Source organism: Equus przewalskii, chromosome 6 (assembly GCF_037783145.1).
Source record: "Equus przewalskii isolate Varuska chromosome 6, EquPr2, whole genome shotgun sequence".
Taxonomy (NCBI): domain Eukaryota; kingdom Metazoa; phylum Chordata; class Mammalia; order Perissodactyla; family Equidae; genus Equus; species Equus przewalskii.
Window position 1 is genome coordinate 20,352,784 of NC_091836.1, and position 19,986 is coordinate 20,372,769.

The window sequence follows — 19,986 nt, forward strand, 5'->3', positions numbered from 1 at the left end:
TGTGCCAGCCCCCTCTTTGTATACACTTGTAAAGACGTATCAGAAGGGAAGTTGATGAAAAAGAAGAAAAGAGAGAAAGAGCCCTGAGAATTGGTACAACTGGCACAGGTGGCCAGCAGCCCTCAGCACCTGCAGGGCGAGTACCAGCCCTTGCTGGGCTCTAAAACAGAGCCAAGTGGAAGTGGATACAAGTGTCACCTGCTGGCCTCCTGAAACTTCGCCCCTACTGAGAACCCATCAGACCCCCATCACTGAACTCAGCTCAATACTGTAGCCCGTACACTCAACCATTTCCAACCCATCATTTTCAGCACAAGGTTAAATTTCCTCAAATGCCACCATCATCATATCTACACTGCTGAGAAACTTCTAAAGGACCATTGCCTGCTAGCGGACAAAGTCCAAGCTCCTTAGCATGGCTCAAAAAAATCCTTCATAGCCTGGCTCCTGTGCCCTCCTCCAGCTCCTCTTCAGCTTTCCTGTCTGCACACATTTCATGTCTCACATGCTGTCCACACATTTAAGCCTTGGATTTGCTCCCCAACAACAACACCCCTTGTCCTATCTGCTCCCTGATTGCCTTTCATCCTTCAAAACTGGACCCATATATCACCTGTAGTGTGACATGTTCAGTCACCTTCCCCTAAGACAGCAACTCACCTCCACCACTCACCCACACCTCCCACCTACCTGCTCTAAACCATGGTTAGACTAGATCTATGTCAGAATCCAGCCTATGTCACTTACTAGCTTTGTGACCTTGGACAAGTCCTTCACACTGCCTATTAGTTTTACAATCTATAATCTAGAGATAGTACTTACAGCATCTATTTCATTGGTTAATGGTGAAGATTTAATGAGATAATGCATGTAAATCGTGTAGCACAGTGCGGAGTACATAAAGCACACAAATGTTAGTTGTTACTAAAAACAATGAAACACATACTAATACATGTAAAGTGCCTGACACAGAGTTTGGCATGAAGTAGGTATTCATGAAATGCTCGTCTTCTCAATCCTTGTTTTTATTATTGCACCCATTACATATATATTTAAACAACTATCTTCTTTATGACACTCCTTAAGTTTCTTAGGGAGTACGCTGCCTAAGACCATGCCTATTCATCTTTGTATTTCTGGAAATTATCACAATTCTGATGCATAGTAGGCACACAATACATTTTTATTTAATCAATTAGGTGAAATTCCTGCTCTCAACAAACCCACTTGCTTATTATTCCTTGAAGAAGAGCTGTGCTTTCCCACCTCTGTGCTTTGTTCACAAAATTCCTTGCACCTGGAAGTTTCCTGTCTCCTCTCTCCATCCTCTCATACTTCAGAGCCCAATTCAAATCCTCAGCACATTGATTTCCCCCTTTTCTGACTTCCAGAGCATGTAGAGCATGGACCATGCACCTGGAAGCCAGATACATACTGTTCTGTACCATGAGCTACTTTTTCCTGGGTAGATCTGTATTGGGTACTTATTGCTGCATAAGAACCCACCTGAACCTTTGAAATTGATAGTAATGATTTGTTAAGTCTCACGATTCTGTGGGTGGCTGGAAGTTCCTCTGCTAGTTTCACCAGGGCTCACTTATGCAGTTGCATTTAGCTGGAGGTTCAGCCATGCTGGAAAGTTCAAGATAGCTCCCTCACATGTCTGGCAGTTGGTGCTGGCTGTCAGGAGGAGTGCCTGGATTCTCATCCACGTGGTCACTCATCCACAAGGAGGCTAGACTGACTTTCTGAAGAGGAAATCATAAGGCAGCATTTCAAGCAAGCAAAGGTGAAAGCTGCAAATCCTCTTGACGCCTAGACTCTGAAGGTCACACAATGACTTCTGCCTCATTCTGTTAGTCCAAGCAAGTGACAAAACCATCCCCAATTCAAGGGGGAGAGGAATAGACTTCATTTCTTGATGGGAGGAGCTGCAAAGAAATTGTGGTCAGATTTAATTTACCACAAATGGCTTGTGTTCCTAAGTAGATACAAATCTAAGCCCTTTGATTGCATTCTTTCTAGTGCCTGCAACATTCAGCATTGTGCCTTTCCCATCAGAGGAGCTCAGTAAATATATGCTGTTGGTGTAAGGGCTAGTGCAGAGAACTTGCTTGTTATGTCCTTGAGAGGTTGAGGGAGCATAAATTTGGGAGTCAGAGTTTGGGTTTAAACCTTAGCTCTGTAATTGACGACATGGGTGATTTGGGGCACATTACTTAATTGCTCTGATGTTCAGTTTCCTCTTTTCTAAACCTCAGGTGATAATATCTACTTTATAGTAAGATAATATTATATAAAGCACCTGGCAGGTGGTAGATGCTTGTAGCTGTAGTTCCTATTTATTATGGAGTATTTTTCTCATTTACAATTAAATTACTATGTAACTTAGATAAGTGGGCCATAAATCAAAACCCGTTTCAAACTTTGCAAAACTAATAAGATTTATTAAAACAGGTTTGGTATAGTTTAGCACTGTATAAGATTTCTCACCAATCAGAATGCCCCCAGTTCTACTGCATATTTATCACATTAATTAAGCCATCTAATTCTCTATGCCCATTTCCTTCTGGAGGAAGAAGGTATTCAGACCTAACACAGGTACCCATTTAAAGGCTAACTGGGTTACATCTGGCATTAACTTAATATTCATCTCAAAGTTGGAGGAAAATCATACGACCTATGATGGGTCTAAATTTTAGATATTAAAACATGGTTTTAGAATGTTCAGTATAATAGCATCAGCACCACCTCTCCCAAACACAGATATTATGATAATGAGAAATTAAATATATAAAGTACTGTGAATTCCTTGAAAAGGGATCCAAGCTATTCACAAGTGGCTATGATTATTATTATTTAAGCATTAGTATCAACATCTTTAAGTTTAAAGAGATACTTTCTAAACTATACCATCAGAATTAAATATATATATATATTTCATACTGCTGTATGAAAAATCTTAACGCTAGTTGATCTCCTCCTTAGTACATTTCAATATATTCCTTCAACTAGGTTGGCCCTAAAAATATTATAGGGTCATAAAAATGACGATAAACGTATCCAAGGGAAACTTCTAATCTTATCGCTTTACTACCTTGGTAACCTATTAGTTCAAATTAACTCATTTTCATGGAGGGGCTTTGGGGCAGCTGTGAGGCTGCTGTGTTAGCTACAGGAAGTTGCAGACTGGCAAATTTCATTCAAATATAAACCTCTAAATTTGGCTACCTGGCATTGCAGGATCCTGTTGTTTGCAGTATGCAAAATAAAAATTATATACCATCTCGCTTGGTCAAAAGTTATGGGCGCTTCAATATTAATTTCAATACTATTTCTGGAAGATTCGTATGGTGAGAGGCAACTGTGTGAATATAATATCTTGAACAAAGAAGAAAGGAATGTGAGTTTTCCCTTCACATTTGTAATAACAACTAGCACTCATGCTGAAGGCTCATGTTTTTAGGCTGTTCTTTGTTAACCTATAAAATCTGGGAATGGGCTGGGGGAGTAAGGACCAGCTCTGAAATCTGTCCAGTGAAATCCTTCCCAGTCCCAACACAGGCCCTTTAGAACTCTTCTACATGCTGTGAGATGAACTGAAGTGGTGCACTATCGTTCCTTTCCGTATTTATCCATCCAAATATTTCCCAGGCCATGGGGCAGGACTAATTATAGCTATAAAATAATCAATTTGATGGAAATGTTTTATGTCATGACTATGATAGTGAGTGAGTCACAAGAGTTTGTCAAAATTCACCAAATTGCATACTTAAAATTTGTGAATTTTATTAATTTTAAATTATACCTCGACAAAGCTGACCCCCTAAAAATAGAATATATTTTGAAGTACTACAGATATATATAGAGAGAGATATATGAAGTATAAATCCCACTTGATCCTCTTGTGAGCTTTTATATAATTATATCATCTCTCTGGATGTCCATAAATTTCTTTTATACTAAAATTCTTTTTTTAATTATGAAGATTTCCTATTTTTGTTTTTGAATTATTAAAATGCTTGGAAGGCAGTATCACGTGTGGTAGTTAAGAAACAGGCTCTGAAATCAGAAAAGTCCTTGTTCGATCCCATCCACCACCACGACCACCTCATCCTGCAGGGGAACCTAGGTTATTCTCTCTGTGCTTCGGTTTCCTCATTATTAAGATGAGAATAATATTGCTTGTCTTCTGGGGTGGTTGTGAGAACTAAATGAGGTAATACATTTAAGACATTTGGCCATTTGCCTAACAGTGTGCTTATAAAATTACTATGAGTATATGCTTATGAATTACTTCCATTATAATTTAAATCTCTGCTGGAAAATGTTGGAAATGATGGTAAAATAACATATTTTGTGCTGTGTAAGAAACAGGAAGGTATCTACATCCAGTTTCAATATTTAGGGATTCATTTCTGTTTCAGGGAGACTAGATGGTCAGAGAGGGGGGAAATCTCACCCACAACAAAACCAGAGCCTGAATAAAACACATTTTAATGAGTTGTTGAGCTGGCAAGAAGTAAGGAAAATCTCCAAAGCTGGGATGGGAGGGAGGGTTGACATGGGAGGTTGGGGAAACTTTTGAGCAGAAATTAAGACATTGAATGATGAGAAGGTGAACACACCAAAAAGGTGGGCTCCCCTGAGGACAGGTCTTCAAATTAGCTTTACGTGTGAAGACTGATCCTTGAGATGTTGTCAAGGTTGAGGGGCTGAACCCGGGACTCCATTAATCTGGGAACCTGGAAGAGAGCTGGATCCTAAGAATATAAACATAAATCTTCTGGAGGAAAGCAACCTCAAATTAGGACCCCCGCTTTTCACAGTTTAAGGTTAACCAGATATAAATTTCAATCAAAGATTACCAAATGCTTAAAAAAGCAAACCACTATGAATGAAAGTCAGCATAAACAATAGGCAATAATAAGTTTCCAGAACTTCCAGATATTAAAATTACCAAATACCAAATATACAATAACTTAATAAATAAAGAACACTCAACAAGAGGCTATCAAAAATTACCAAGCAGGTTTTGTAAAAATCAAATGGAATTTATGGAAATGAAAAAATAAGTAATTATTGATAATAAAATAACTCAATGTATGAGTTAAACAGCAAATTAACTACAGTTGAAGAAAGAATTAGTGAACTGGATATAGATCTGAAGAAATCTATACCATTCTATACCAAAATATAGAACAGAAAATCATGGAGATAAAGAAAATAACATGAAGTTAAGGGATATAGAGCACAAAAGTAAAAGGTTTAACATGCATCTGAACAGAGTCCCAGAAGGAGAGAACAGAGATAATACAGACAAAGCAATCTTTAAAGAGAGGATCGTTGAAACTTTTCCAGAACTTATGAAAGACACAAATCCCCAGACACATGAAGCATATCTTATACCAAGCAGGATAAATTTTAAAAATTTACCTCTAGGCAAAATGAGATGAACTTTAAGAACCATAAAGACAAAGGGAGTATATCAAAAAGCAGTCAGGGGGCTGGCCCCGTGGCCGAGTGGTTAAGTTCGTGCACTCCGCTGCAGGCGGCCCAGTGTTTCGTTAGTTCGAATCCTGGGTGCGGACATGGCACTGCTCATCAGACCACGCTGAGGCAGCGTCCCACATGCCACAACTAGAAGAACTCACAACGAAGAATACACAACTATGTACCGGGGGAGCTTTGGGGAGAAAAAGGATAAAATAAAATCTTTAAAAAAAAAAAAAAAAAAAGCAGTCAGAAAGGAAGGAAAGAATGTCACAAAGAATAACTATAAGGTTCATAGCAAACTTCTTAATAGCGGTCATGGAAGCCAAAGACTGTGGCGTGACATCTTTAAAGTGCTGAGAGAAGAATACCCATAAAGTTACAGTTGTGAGTCCAGCAATATTATCTTTCAAGTACAAGGGCAAGAGAAATGATATTTTCAGATAAATAAAAGCCAGAACAGTTTACCACCAACGCCACCTCCACGAAAGGAATTTTCTAAAGGATTAGTTTAGAAGAAGGAAAATGAATCTAGAAAAAAAAGTCTGAAAGAAGAGTAAGCAATTGTGAACATGTAAATAAATCTAATAATTATGATGTCTAATTTGTGGAGGTTTAACAAAAAGAAACAAGCTAAAATGCAAGCAAATATACACATGTAAATTAGGAGAGGAGTAGAAAGAGTTAACGTTCTAAAGATCTTGGCTGTCAGTGGGAGTTTTAGGATATTGTTTGTAGTCTGTTAAAAATGCAAGGTAAAATTTTATGGGTAACCGGAAAGAATGGCAGTAGAGAGTTCAATTTCCACAGCAGGTAGAGGGCAAAATTACGTAGAAGAAGTGAACACAAGAAGGTTCTTTTCATCAAATAATAAATAAAATCAACTACACTCGTAGTTGTGAAACCTTTGTAGAGTCTTCAAGTATTGAAATTGGGTTGAGGGAGGGACAATGCTGGCAATTCCTCGGTAATAATTAAACCTAACTAGAAGAAAGAGAAGGAGTATAAGAAGATTCTAGAGATTGTTGCTGGTAGAAGAGAAAGATAGGAAAGCATTTACAGCAGAGATGTCAAAAGCTGAAGTGGCTGTGTTACATAGACTGAGCTTTATCCAGGCCTTGGGCAGAGGCCAGAGGTAGAGCCATGCCAGTCAATGAACGAATGACGACAGATACTGAGAGAACAGGGTGCTAATACTATCACGTTAGGCACATGTACCATGTCTCACAGAAGCTTTCCTCCTGATCCGAGCCTTGGCCAGAGCAATTTAAGGGGAGTGAGCAGGGAGAGAAGGTAGGAGAAGAACAGGGAGACATCTCCCCAGGCAGCACCCAGGACAGCTACCACCCTGCCACACCCTACTTATACACACAGGGAGGCTGAGGCAGAAGCCAGAGGGTGTAGGCCTTGGCACAGGCATTCCAGGAAAGACCTAGACAGACAGACAGAGCTGGAAACTAGAGGGAGATGCTTGATAACATCGGCTCTGGCAATATGGGAAAATGTGCCCAAACACAGGTGCTTCTATGTTAAATCACTGCCTCCTTGCCTTCCCAAATAAGATGTTAGGGCACCCCGATCTACACCCACCTCTGACCATGCATGCCCAGAGTTCCCCTCTGCTACTTAAAAGTGTTAACTTCTTAAATTGGAAAACACAAATCAGAACATGTTTAGAAGAATATACCATAAAAATAAAGGGCATAAAAATGCATCTGAGTGATAATAGCTAACATTTATATCCTGATTATCCCAGGAACATTCTAAGTGCTTGACATACATGATCCCATTAAATCTTCATGTGCCCAAGATCACACAGCTAATAACAGGCAGAGCTGGGATTCAAACAGAGACACTCTGGTTCCAGAGTCTTCACTTTAAATACTATGCTGCTTCTGAGTGGTTGGAGGATGTTTTACCTGGAGAAGATAGAATTCCAGCTTGGTGCTATGGACTGCAAGTTTGTATCCTCCCAGAATTCAAATGTTGAAGCCCCAATCGCTAATGTGATGGTATTTGGAGACTGGGCCTCAGGGAGGTGATTAGGTCGTGAGGGTGGAGCCCTCATGAGTGGAATTCCTGTCCTTATAGGAAGAGACATGTGAAACAGATGATCTCTTTCTGCCACGTGAAGACATTGTAAGAGGTCAGCCATCTGCAAAGCAGGACGAGGGTCCTCACCAAGAACCCAACCACATTGGCACCCTGATCTCAAACTTCCAGCCACCAGAAATAGAAGAAATGTTTGTTGTTAAAGCCACCTAGTCTATGGTATTTCTTATAGCAGCCCGAGCTGATTAAGGCACTTGGGAAATGGAGGGTTGTCTTCAAATATTTGAAGGATTAAACTTATTCTGTATGGACCAAAGAGATTAGAATTAAGAAAGTGGTTCTTTTCAGCCTACTTTGTAGGAGTCAGCGGTCCCAAGAGAAGAAATGAGTTTTCTCAGATGGCGCTGATTTTTCCAACACTGGAGGCTAAAGGCGCCAAGTATGAATAATATGGGGAGGATTTCAGCATTGAGTAGATAGCTGAATGAGACTCTCTATAAAATCTCTTCCAACTCTTAAGAGTCTATAGGACCTTGAGGGTCAGAGCTAAGAGCTCAGATCCAAAGAACTGGATATTGAGGACTCAACTTTTACAACAGTGTCATTTTCCACTTACCTTTGTTCCTGGTCGTCTTGAAGCCACAATTTGCATTTGTATATTTTAAGACTCTACACACCTGGATCCCCTTCCTTCAAAGGTCAGCTTTGGCATCACCTCCTCCAGGATGTGTTCCCCACCCCATGCCTGATGCCAGCTTAGATGCCCACCTCACCCCATTGTTCCCCAGCCATGCCACTTCTTACACTATAGTGAATTGTCTGTCTCAGTCCATCATTCCCTGTATTCATTTCCTAGAGCTGTATAACAAATTACTACAAATGGGGTAGCTTAAAACAATAGAAAGTTATTGCCTCAGAGATCTGAAGGCTAGAACACCAAAATCAAGGTGTCTACAGACCCGGGCTCCCTCTGAAGACTCCAGGGGAGCATCCTTTTTTGCCTTTTCCTGGCTTCTGGTGGCTGCTGGCAATCCTTGGTGTCCTTTAGCTTGAGGCTGTATCACTCAAATTTCAGCCTCTGTCTTCACATGGCCTTCTCCCCATGACTGCGTCTCTGGGTGTCTCTCCTCTTCTAAGGACACCAGTCATATTGGATTTAGGGCCCACCTTAATCCAGTATGACCACATCTTACTTTAACTAGTTACATCTTTAAAGATCCGATTTCCAAATAAGGTCATGCGCACAGATACCAGGAGTTAGGACTTCAGTATATCTTTTGGGGGGATATAATTCAACCAACAAAATTCCCCAAACTCCCATGCTCACTACACCACAGTTCTTTGAGAACTGTATCTTTATTCCACATATTTTTATTGTGTCTACTATGAACCACGCTCTGTTCCGGGCACTGAGGACAAGTCACAGTCAAGGTCCCTACCCTTGGTGGAGCGTCACCTCTACATGAAGATAGACAGTTAAAAAGTGCCCATTCAATGTTGAAGCCAAACGCCAAGCACATGTATGCATGTATGAATACATATAAATCACTTAATATATATTTGATGAAGGATATTAATGCAAAGAGCAAAAAACAAAGGATAAATTATTCCATTTCATCTAGTCCATACTTTTTGGCACATTTACCAGAATCTAAAACTTTGGTTTCTCTCAGTCCCTTGTGAAACTTTGCTCTCTTGTACTTTCATTCTTACTCTCAGTGAACCCCCTCAAACTAACCCCTCAAATAGTGGTTCTTAGTATCAGAAAATAAAGCTTGTAAGATATCTTCCGAAACTGTTTTCTAAGATTCAAACTTGCAACTAAAGAAGAAAACACTTGCTCTCTTTGCCTTCCAGGGCAGCGTCAGTTCCTCTCCGTCACCATTCGTCCAGATGCCAGGTGAGTTCTTCAGTTCAAAGAGCAAGTCATTCATTCCTTTGTGAGTTTAAATCGGGCATTTGGGCTTCCACTCTTTTACAACCACTTTACAACACTTTCAAAATTTTGCTGCTTTAAAATAGTTATTTTTTAAATACAAAATCAGTGAAGACAGACCTCATTCAGTCATCCCTGAATTTAAAATTCATTCTGTCTTGAAGGCAGCCTTTTAATCCCTTGCCTAGCGGAAGTTTATTGGGCAAAAGCAATAGCAAACAGCAATAGGCCCTTGATACAATCTAAAAATGTCTGAAATTTTCTGGCACCATGATCCAACAGATTATGCATCTGCTTTAGGACAGAAAGAGAGAGGCCTGCAGACAGATGGAGGAACAGCCATTTATTGGGTGCTCTCTATAGGTCAGGCACTTAGTTCAGCATTTTATATTCATTTCAGTACCTACGTCTCGTAAAAGACTCCTGTGAGGATGGAAAAGGGAGTTCTTAATAATAGGGTTACGCACACCCAGATCTGTGCACACACTCGCATGCACACACACACACACTCCTTCCAGATCTCAAACTCAGAAGTGGCATAGGCTTTCTCAGTAGTTTTAGTCGCCTTCAGAGCTGGATAAGGGAAAGGAATAAAAGCAGTAGAAGATCTCACATATCTGAATGTCTCCGAGTTGTGTTTCCCAATCACATTTACAGTCACTGGAATCCGGTTGTGTCTGCTCCCTTCTATAGAAGAAAATTTCTGCAGCTTCTCTGACCTTCTAGAATTATTCTTCCTTTTCACGGAGAAAGATATATGCTTAAGAGAGCAAAGAGGTTTTTCTTTGTGATTGTTTTTATTTGGAAATTGGAAATATAGACATGAGACCCTAGACAGCTAGTTTCCAGATTCTTCATTCTGTTCTCAGCCTTAACCACTCCAGTGGAGATAAATTCATAGTGTGAAACAGAACTTTATTTATTGATATTAATTTTCACTTGCACAAATTTCTTTCCAAGGAAGTATGCTTATGATGAAACCCCCAATGCTGCTTTCAAATTCATGAACAGATTAGAAATGTGGGGCCATAGAATTTAGGACGAAAGTGGAGTGAGCAGAATGGTGCTGTAAGTTTCTACAAGGAATTTTGATTTCCTCTGAATGAATGAATAAATTTACGTATAATTGTTGAACACAGTGTTATACTCCTGGGTTTACAGAAAATGTGTGAGACATAAGTTCTGCCCCCATGGAGCTTGCAGGTCAATTGGAAAGAGGGTTGTAACTCAGGTGAGAGAATATGAGCATAATCTGAAGTGCCACTTCACATGGCGAACACCAGGGTGCTGTGTATGCAGAGAAATGTATGACTGAGCCATGATACCAAAGGAGGAGGGTCTTGATGAGTCTGTCTCCTCTCCCTGAGGAAGAGTGGGCAAGGTGGACAGGGACAAAGCTCAGAAGCAGTCCACTGTGGTTGGGGGAAGGTAAGAAAGACAGGCACCTGCATCTCCCTCCCAGCTCAGGCCTCCTGTGACCTCAAGGTGAAGGTCTTAGCTAATTAGACCACACCCACGACAGCTGGAAACAATCAGTTTTACAGCCCTTGAGTCTATGCCCCTGAACATGTACTAAATGATAGCATGTTTCCTGCTACACCTGAGCTCTGGCGTCAGACCGTCTTTAGCAAACACATCCCTTCACTTCTGGGATCATTTTGCTGGCCTTCCCTTAAATGAGACTCCTCAGTTTCAGCTTCTTCCCCCCTGTTTTCACCAAGGGAAACTTTCTGTGCCAGACATTCTCTTCCCAAACTTGCAGTGCCCGGGGCAGCTGAGGGAGGGACTCAGTATGGCCACAAGAGGGCAGCAAATAACATGAGACTCATCAAAGCCAGAAAACTTTTTTTGTGTATGGTCCTCTAATTTGACTGCACAAAAGCCATATCATCCCAAAGCAAGCAAGCCATTTCTCCATGCCTGCTGGGTGCAAGACACCAGGTTAAAGGTCAGTATACAAAGAATTAGAAGACAAGTACAACCTGCCTCTGATTTAGCATGGGGTTACAGCATCACCTTACCTAGAAATGTTGCATCTCAGACAACACACCCAGAAGCAGCCCCTTGTTGACGGTCCTGTGTATATGGGGATAGAGCTCAGAAGCCGTGACAAAGATGCTTCATTCGATAAAATGTAAATGCTAAGGGATTCTTATTCTTATCTCTTTAAGCCCAACCCCTTCCTAGCAGTGCCTGGCACATAGAAGATACAGAATAAATGTATGTTGAGTGAGTGAATGATCAACCAGTTAGTGCACCATCTAAAGCGAACTCATCCCCAAAGGCAGAGTGAACTTGAAACATAATAGTTATTTGGGCTGGACCAGTTAAAAGAGATAATACAACAATATTTAACGCTTTTCAAGACATTTATCTATTGAAATATTAGCCTTGGTGTCGGGCATACATTAGAAACACCATTTCACACGTGGAGAAACTCAGCTGCAACAAGAGACGCCTTGACTTTCCCATGAGGAAATTTTTGCCCATTTGTTTTTCATTTGGCAACAGGTTCACCAGTGATGTCAGGTTACTACGGGGTCAGAAGATCTTTCCTATCTGACTCAGACTTCCACAACGCTAAGCAGTTTGCAAATGACGTCTGCACCTCGGGCGCGGCGAAGCCCTTTCCCTGCGAGGCCTCCGCAGGGCAGGGCCACCCAGCCCTCCTGGATCCCTACTTCACGGAGCCCTACGGAGACCACCGCCCCCCGGCCCTGACCCCCAACACCGGCTCTCTGTTCAGCCCCTCGCCCCTGCCGCCGCTCCTGCCGCCGCCGTTCCCCAGCGACCCCACACACTTCGTGCTGGTGAGTATACAGATATTTCACGTTTCGCGTGTAAGGTAAGGTCACGCGCGTCTGGCCAGTGCGTGCACTTGGCAACCAGGATGAAACCAGGCCGCTCTGCCAGGATACGCTCCAGGAGCCTTCCTCGAAGATCCATGCCAACTACGACAGCAAAAAGGATGTATTCCAGGGTTTAGGCCGAGACGATTAATATGGCAGGATTTTTATCCTTTTTGTTAATGCTTTACTGATTTTGCCAAATGTCCCCCCATCATTCCTCTAGCACGTAAGGAAAGGAGCCCTGGAGTTACATCTCAGGCACAGCTAGGCTGTAATCTCCCAGGGCAAGCCCGGCCGGGGCTTCCCTTCCCTCCCAGTCCGGTGCCTCCCCTCCGCCACAATATTTCTACCCTATAGAACCTTGTTCTCACGCAATCCTTCAAAAAGAGGAGTTCATAATGATCTGAAGAATACTAACACCCTTCTTATAGAAAACTGTAAAGCCTTCAACCACAAAGGAATGAATCTCTCAAGATGGGATTTTAGACGAAAGAGGGTGGGGATTAGCATTATTGAGTACCTGCTCTATGCCAGGAACTTTTATGTGTCTTTGTTTATTTAATACTTGCAACGACTTGAGATATAGTTATTAAAGTCCCATTTTACAAATGAACAAAGTGAGGTGCTCAGAGTCAGGAAGGCAGTAAGTGGCACAGCTATGAGTGGAATCCCAATCTTTCCAGCTACAAGCCTATGAGGTTCCTAGCTCTTTGCTCCCGGAGGGCAGGGTGGTCTTCTTAGCCCACCCAGAAACTCACTCTGTGGTTTAGAGACCTACGCCTTCCAGGAGCAGCCGGCACTGACTACCGCGCTGTGGAAAGGGCTGTCTAGGACCCCGGCATGGTGCAGCTCAAAAAGAACCCAAGACATAGTGTGTTGTAAATGGTAAAATGCTCTATAAATGTTCATTTGATTATTCTCACACTTCACTCATTTAACGCTGTTTTGTGGGGAAAAGAATCTTCGTATATATAGGGAATCTAATTCTAGAGTAAGAAGGGAACTCAAATCTCCGCTGCTGCTGTCAGTCACCAGAGGGAACGCTGCGTGGGAAGGAGGTTTCGGAGAGCAGAGCGAGGACGCCAGGTCGGCTCTGGAAGCCTTGGTCCAGCAGCGCCCCCTGTCGGGGAGGAAATCTCTCCCCATCAGAGTATCACCTAATGACTAACCCCAGTGCCCTTTCCGTTCTCGTCAGAGGGACTCGTGGGAGCAGACGGTGCCCGATGGTCTCAGCCAGCCAGACCCCGTCCCCGCCGAGGCCCTGCAGATCTTGCCGCCCAGCACAAGTTGCCTCTCCCAGCTGGAGTTGGGGAGCTCCGCCCAGCACAGGAGCTCTAGCTGGGGGGCCCCCCTAGCTGGGGCTCAGTCCTACTCGCTGCATGCGCTGGAGGATCTGTACCACACGCCAGGGTACCCCACCCCGCCCCCCTACCCCTTCACTCCTTTCATGACGATGTCGAATGACCTGCCGCCCAAGGTGGTGTCCCTCTCCCCCGACGAGGAGGCAGACACCTCTGCCCTTCAGGACCCTTCTGCATGGGCAAAAGAAGACGGGAGCACAGCGTGGGGGTCGTACGAATGCCGCAGAGCTTACTGAGGGACGCACCAGAGGACTTCTGCTATGCCTTTCTTTAACTTGGGTCTGTATTCCACAGATTGTTTTCAGTGTGGCAGCTCATTCAGAACTGGATTTTCGGGATAAACCATCATGCCACCCTTTGTTAATGGACGGTGACATCTATTTTATTTGTAATCCTCCCTACCACAATCCCACTGAAATAGAACACAATGTTAATTCAGGATATCAGGGACCATATTCTAGTGAGACAACCTGACAGTGAGGTCTTTTGGGAACTTTAGTAATCCATTATATTCTGAATCTTCTGTTAGCTTGGAAGTATCATTTTTGGCACTGATAATTTTTTCTTAAATTACATTAAAAAGTTTATGCTAATCATAAAACATACTGATTTTCCTATCCAATTTTTCTTAGTTGTGAACCATGAGTGTTCTTTAGTAAGCGAGAATGCATAGAATATAATATAGATTGGGGCATATGAAACAACACTCATTTTATACCATGTGGCTTTAAAGTGCGAAGCATTATATAGATTTCTCTCCTTACAGTGACTTGTAAAGCCCCAGTAATAAATTATGGCACCACATATGGATGCTTTCTTGTCATTAAAATAGGATGAGGTCAGGAGGCTATGGCTTCATAACCACATAGTTTTGACTCTGCCCTAAAGCCCAGGATGTCCAAAAATTAGGCTAATCCAAAAAATAATAAAGGCCAAAAACATTCTTTGATCAATAGTAGCCTTAAATAAGCTAGACCTTGTGTCTTGGATGGAATAAACCTACAGTTCAGAGTGGATCAGTAACATGGGCATTGTGGGATCAAATAAGAATGCACGCATTGTAAAGAAAATACAGAGAGCAGGACTGGGTTGCCAGCAAGAAACAACAGACCACAGAACACCAAGAAGCAAAAGGTCTTTGGAGAGGGATGTACTGTCAGGTGTGCACCAGTAGCTTTACACACATCGTCTCCCATTTAAAGGAAGACCTTGTTGCAGGCTCATCCATCAGAACGTGCAGCTCTTACTATGTATAAATGACGAAACTGACATCTGAAGCATTCATCTGTCTCGCGAAAGTTCGACTGGTGTGGATTCCTTTGCAATTAAGTTCCCAGAGTAATTCCCACCAAGCAGTGTGCCCATATGCAGACAAAGCCCATCAGAAATGCCCTGCACACACTTTGACTTTGCACTGCATGAGTTGAGGCCCGCAGGTTGCATCCATACTCTTCCTCCCAACTCCCTACCACCTTCCTTTTTTTATCCCATTTTTCTGATGCCCCTGGTGCCTCCTGACCCAGTGCCTTTTCCGTCCATCTCCTGGGGTCCCAATGGTCTCATTTTCTACCTTGTTGCCCAAAGCCCCTCAATACAGTCTCCATCACATCCTCTGTGCCAGTGTCCCATGCTCTCCCTCAGCTAGATAGGAGTCCAAAAAAATCTAATAAGGACATTCTCACTTAGAAGTGAATAATTGATATTCTTCCTTCTACAGACCTTTAAGGGTATTTTCTGGTTAAGCAAGCACATTCCTAATTTATGGAGTGCCTGCAGAAATGCCTGCATAGGGAGCCTTCCTTTACCTCACACCCCTCAGCTCCCTCCTGGGAGAGCATCCCCACAGGAGCAGATAAGGAGGAGCACTAGTGGTCCTCAGCTCCGGGCTGCACCCTGCTGGGCCCCCTGCCTCACTCCTTCCCTCCTACCACTTCGTTTCACAGCCTGATCTTTACTTTGCGCACTATTCGCTCTTCAATGGAAGGAGGCAACTTCACTGTGGGAGAGAGAGCTGCTCTTTCTTAAGTCTGATGAAAGTTGGGACCTCAGTCCTGGTTCCCAATATCCTTGGCAGAGGCACCTGTCATCCAGTGTCACTCATACCTGGACAGCAGGCCTATGCATCAGAACAAAGAGATCTGGCCATCTCTATAGATTTAGGGGTCTTCACAAGGGTCTCAAAGTCATTTTTCAAGATTGGTTGTATAAAATTTATAATAATCACAGTTATCTACTGCTTACTCCCTCTTACTAAATAGCACACAACACAATAACGGTTGTGTAAGTGATAAATATGGGTCCACATCACCTTGACTTTTGTTTGATTTTAACACTAATGTTAGCCATGCTCATTTTTCTTAGTTCGCTGTTATCTACTCACGTATAATGTTCATCTCCTCACGATCTGAGGATACTTCGACTCTCAGATAAGCAGAGCTCAGCAACCAGACTTGGAAATGGCAGTAAATGCAGTGAGTGCAGGGGTGTCCACATCCTTCTTAAAGCAGCCAAGCCCTTTCATACTGTTTGGAAAATTAATTTATAAAAAGGAGACCTACACAGGCCCATACTACATCTACTATCCATTTCAGTTACCTCGTCTACAGCAGCTGGGGGGTGGGGAGTGGTGCTAATGATTCCAAATAGTACATGATTTTTCAGAATTCTATTTAGCTTGACAATGTGTTGCTATATTACATATATTTTGATTTAGTTCGGTTTTAGCGTTTTTGGAATTTACAATACTTTGTTAAAAAGTGAAACCAAGCCACAAAATCACGACAGGGAAATTAATTATATTTCCCTATCCCATTTCCCCTCTAAGCACTCTCTATTTCCTACTGCATGCCGGGAACTAACTGCAACTTTTCATAATAATGCACAAGGCCAGCATAAGAAACAAATGCACATTCTTCTCTCCCTCTCCTTCCTTAAACCTACTGTTCGAGGACTCACAGCTTTCCTGGGAATACTAGAGAAAATTAAAGAGCTCAGGGTCAAAATGCCATCTCTTTAAGGTCCCTTAAGATTCAATATAAGCAGAGATGGTGATGTCGAGTTCAAGCTACTAAGAAAGCTGACCAGAGGGTAACGTCAAAAAGAAGTGGAAAGCAAAATTTGCCCATGCAAAAGCTGAATATGGGCAATTCTCTCATAAATCACTTGAAATGGATATTGCAGTATGTAGTTGAAAGTGTTTGTGTTTCTCTTACGCTGTTACACAAACTCCAAGTAAGAGAAGAAAACCACATTTTTACCTCGTTCACTTAATAAATGCTTTTAAATGAACATTATGGCCTGCTACAACTCAGTTAATAATACAGTATGATGGCACTATGGTGGTAAGGGAAGAAGCACTTTAGTGCTGACGTGCTGGAGTACTCTAAAAGAAATTCTACGAGGGGAAAAGAACTACTAATCCCAAAAGTAAAACATATATTTACATACATAGAAAAGTATTGCTAGAATTTTTGTGATCCATTTGTCAATATGTAAATCTAAATAATACATTCATAATAAAATATCAGTTATATTTAAAAGAACCAAAATAACAAATGATGACCAAGATTTAAGTCACATTACATTATAGTGATTCTACCAACTTCACACCAAAATTATACTCTTTCATTAGGTTCTGTCCACAGCATCCTCTCTGTTCAAAATAATATTACACTGTTCCTCTTACACACCACGTTCAATAACTATTGACTCTAGAGAGGTTACATACAAAATCATACACTCTATGGGGCCAGCCCCATGGCCAAGTGGTTAAGATCATGCTTTCAGGGCCGGCCTGGTGGCGCAGCAGTTAAGTTCACACGTTCCACTTCTCGGTGGCCCGGGGTTCGCTGATTTGGATTCCGGCTGCGGATATGGCACCGCTTGGCAAAAAGCCATGCTGTGGTAGGCGTCCCACGTATAAAGTAGAGGGAGATGGGCATGGATGTTAGCTCAGGCCCAGTCTTCCTCAGCAAAAAGAGGAGGATTGGCAGTAGTTAGCTCAGGGCTAATCTTCCTCAAAAAAAAGATCATGCATTCTGCTTCGGTGGCCCAGGGTTTCCCTAGTTCGGATCCTGGGCATGGACATGGCACCACTCATCAAGCCATGCTGAGGCGGCATCCCACATAGCACAACCAGAAGGACCTACAACTAGAATATACGGCTATGTACTGGGGGGCTTTGGGGAGAAGAAGAAAAAAAGGAAGATTGGCAACAGATGTTAGCTCAGGTGCCAATCTTTAAAAAAAAAAAAAATCATACACTCTAGCTAACGAGTGAGGCTCTAACTAGACTGATCAAGGGCAGGACTCATGAATGGCTCAGCAACACATCCCCAGCACCTGGCTTCGTGCCCAGGATGCTGTAGGTACTCAGTAAAACCTTTGTGAAATCAAACTAAAATTATACCACAAAGACGAATAACTGTTTAGACCCTGACACTGTGTGTGACCACTCTTGGAAACTAATGAATGAGAAAATCCTCACCATGTTTAGTATTTAACAGTAACCACACTCTGCAAATTCTGACAGTAGTAGATATTGAGCTTTAGTGATAATATATTTAAAATGATTGATTTAGTGTCTTTAAATTTCTTTAAGAAGGAAAATTACTGAACCTTTGAAGTAGCACCGAAAAATGTTTCATTTAGTATCTACATGTACTATAATATATTGCTAAGTCTTATAAATAAAAGTTATTCAATGTGTGGTGGTATCCCTGGTGTGATTAAAACAAAGATGATGAGTAGATCAGGAACTAGAATCCCAAAAAATCAGCCTAAGTAAATCATAATTAAAATCTTCTATAATTATTTGTAAGTGATGACACTAAGTTACCTCTGATCTTTGATATAAAAGTGTCCTATAATCATAACCTCTGACAAATTATGGGTTTGCAATATGCACTGTCATTATCAGTACATTATAAGCTAAAAGGAAAGAAGAGTAAAAAAATTTTATAAGTTCCAAAAGGGAAAAAATGTGGACAAAACAAATAATGTCTAAGAATTAGGTCTTTTGCATTACGAAAATTGATAGATGTCCCTGCTAACCTTCTCCCTAACCAAACCTCTTGAGTAGAATAATCCAAAAGTTCAATGTGTAATAAATCAATTTAGTCATAAATTAAAGATCACTCGACTGTTTTATTTCCAACCGTGATAATATATTCATAGATTTTTATCATGGTATTCTTTATATGTTTTTGTATGCCTTAATATTGCATAATAAAAATGTTTTCAGTAAAGGATGAACTTTTCAAGCAGCGTCTGATGGTATTTTCTTTATTTAGATGAGAAATTATCAAATGCCTGTTCCCCCATAGAAGCCTCTTAAGGAAAATTTAAAACTTTGAATATGTTTTATGGGAAGAGACTTACTTAGCACAACTCATTAAATAATCTCCATCTAACAGTCGTCCTGGTCATTTTCATACGGACCAAACATTCACTCTAGGACCCAGTAACTACTTGTTTCCTCCGTGTTTTTGGAACTTGATATTTCCCACAAGGCTTGGTAACAGTGTCCCAAAGCCAGAGTGACAAAAGAACTTTGCATTAATAAAGAGAATTTAGAGCAGTAGTCAAATCTGGAGGGAATAAACTCCCTTTTCTTTCTACTGAAAGTCTTTTCATATTCATGTGTCTAAGTTTAACAAAATCTCCTACTTTGGGAGAAAAATATAGTGTTCTGCAGTGTCATTTGCATACAAAAGCCTGCCAAAAATCTTCAGTTAAATATTCAGTTTAAAACTTTAAAAAGAAACCTATTCTATTCCCTTTATTCTGGGTGCTCAGTGACTTTAAGAAGGTCAATGACAAACTAAAGGGTTTCTGAGCTCAGTGGCTCAGAGATCTGAAAAACTATAACCTATGAGGAACTAGAGAAATTACAGACGGTGAGCCTCAAAAGGAGAAGGCTTGAGGTGGAGGACAGGGATGGGCATGACCTCTTCAGGCTCAGCGCTGGGCCCGCTCAGAGGAGATAATCAGTATATGCTTGAATGAATAAATGAATGAATGAACCAATGAATGAACCAAACAAACAGATAATGGAGAAACAGTAGTGTGGAAGTGGGAAAACAGCTATTCTGTGTTCATCACAGAGCAGTTGATGGCACAAACCAAGACTTATCTTAGTATTCTTAGTGCTCCATACCATAACTGGTACATAGTTGGTGCTCAATTAATACACAATTGTATTTGGGCGCAATCAGTGATCATTATATTTAAAGCAGTCCAACAGGAGAACAGGCTGCCTTACAAATAGAGAGCTCCCATTTCCTCAACACAAATG

The 19,986-nt window shown here is 41.6% G+C and overlaps 1 protein-coding gene across 1 annotated transcript; it reads left to right on the forward strand.

The window, feature by feature from the left end:
- The first annotated feature begins 11,876 nt into the window (after positions 1-11,876).
- POU2AF2 (POU class 2 homeobox associating factor 2) lies at positions 11,877-14,677 on the forward strand. Its single transcript, XM_008536635.2, has 2 exons — positions 11,877-12,291; positions 13,526-14,677. The coding sequence occupies exons 1-2, from the start codon at positions 12,004-12,006 to the stop codon at positions 13,925-13,927; spliced, it is 690 nt and encodes a 229-aa protein (XP_008534857.2). The 5' UTR covers positions 11,877-12,003; the 3' UTR covers positions 13,928-14,677.
- The last annotated feature ends 5,309 nt before the right edge of the window (positions 14,678-19,986 follow it).

Excerpts from the sequence above, each read along its gene's own strand:
- POU2AF2 (XM_008536635.2), top strand. The coding sequence starts at position 12,004 with ATGTCAGGTTACTACGGGGTCAGAAGATCTTTCCTATCTGACTCAGAC. Across the intron at positions 12,292-13,525 it reads ACCCCACACACTTCGTGCTG|AGGGACTCGTGGGAGCAGAC; the intron begins GTGAGTATACAG and ends CGTTCTCGTCAG.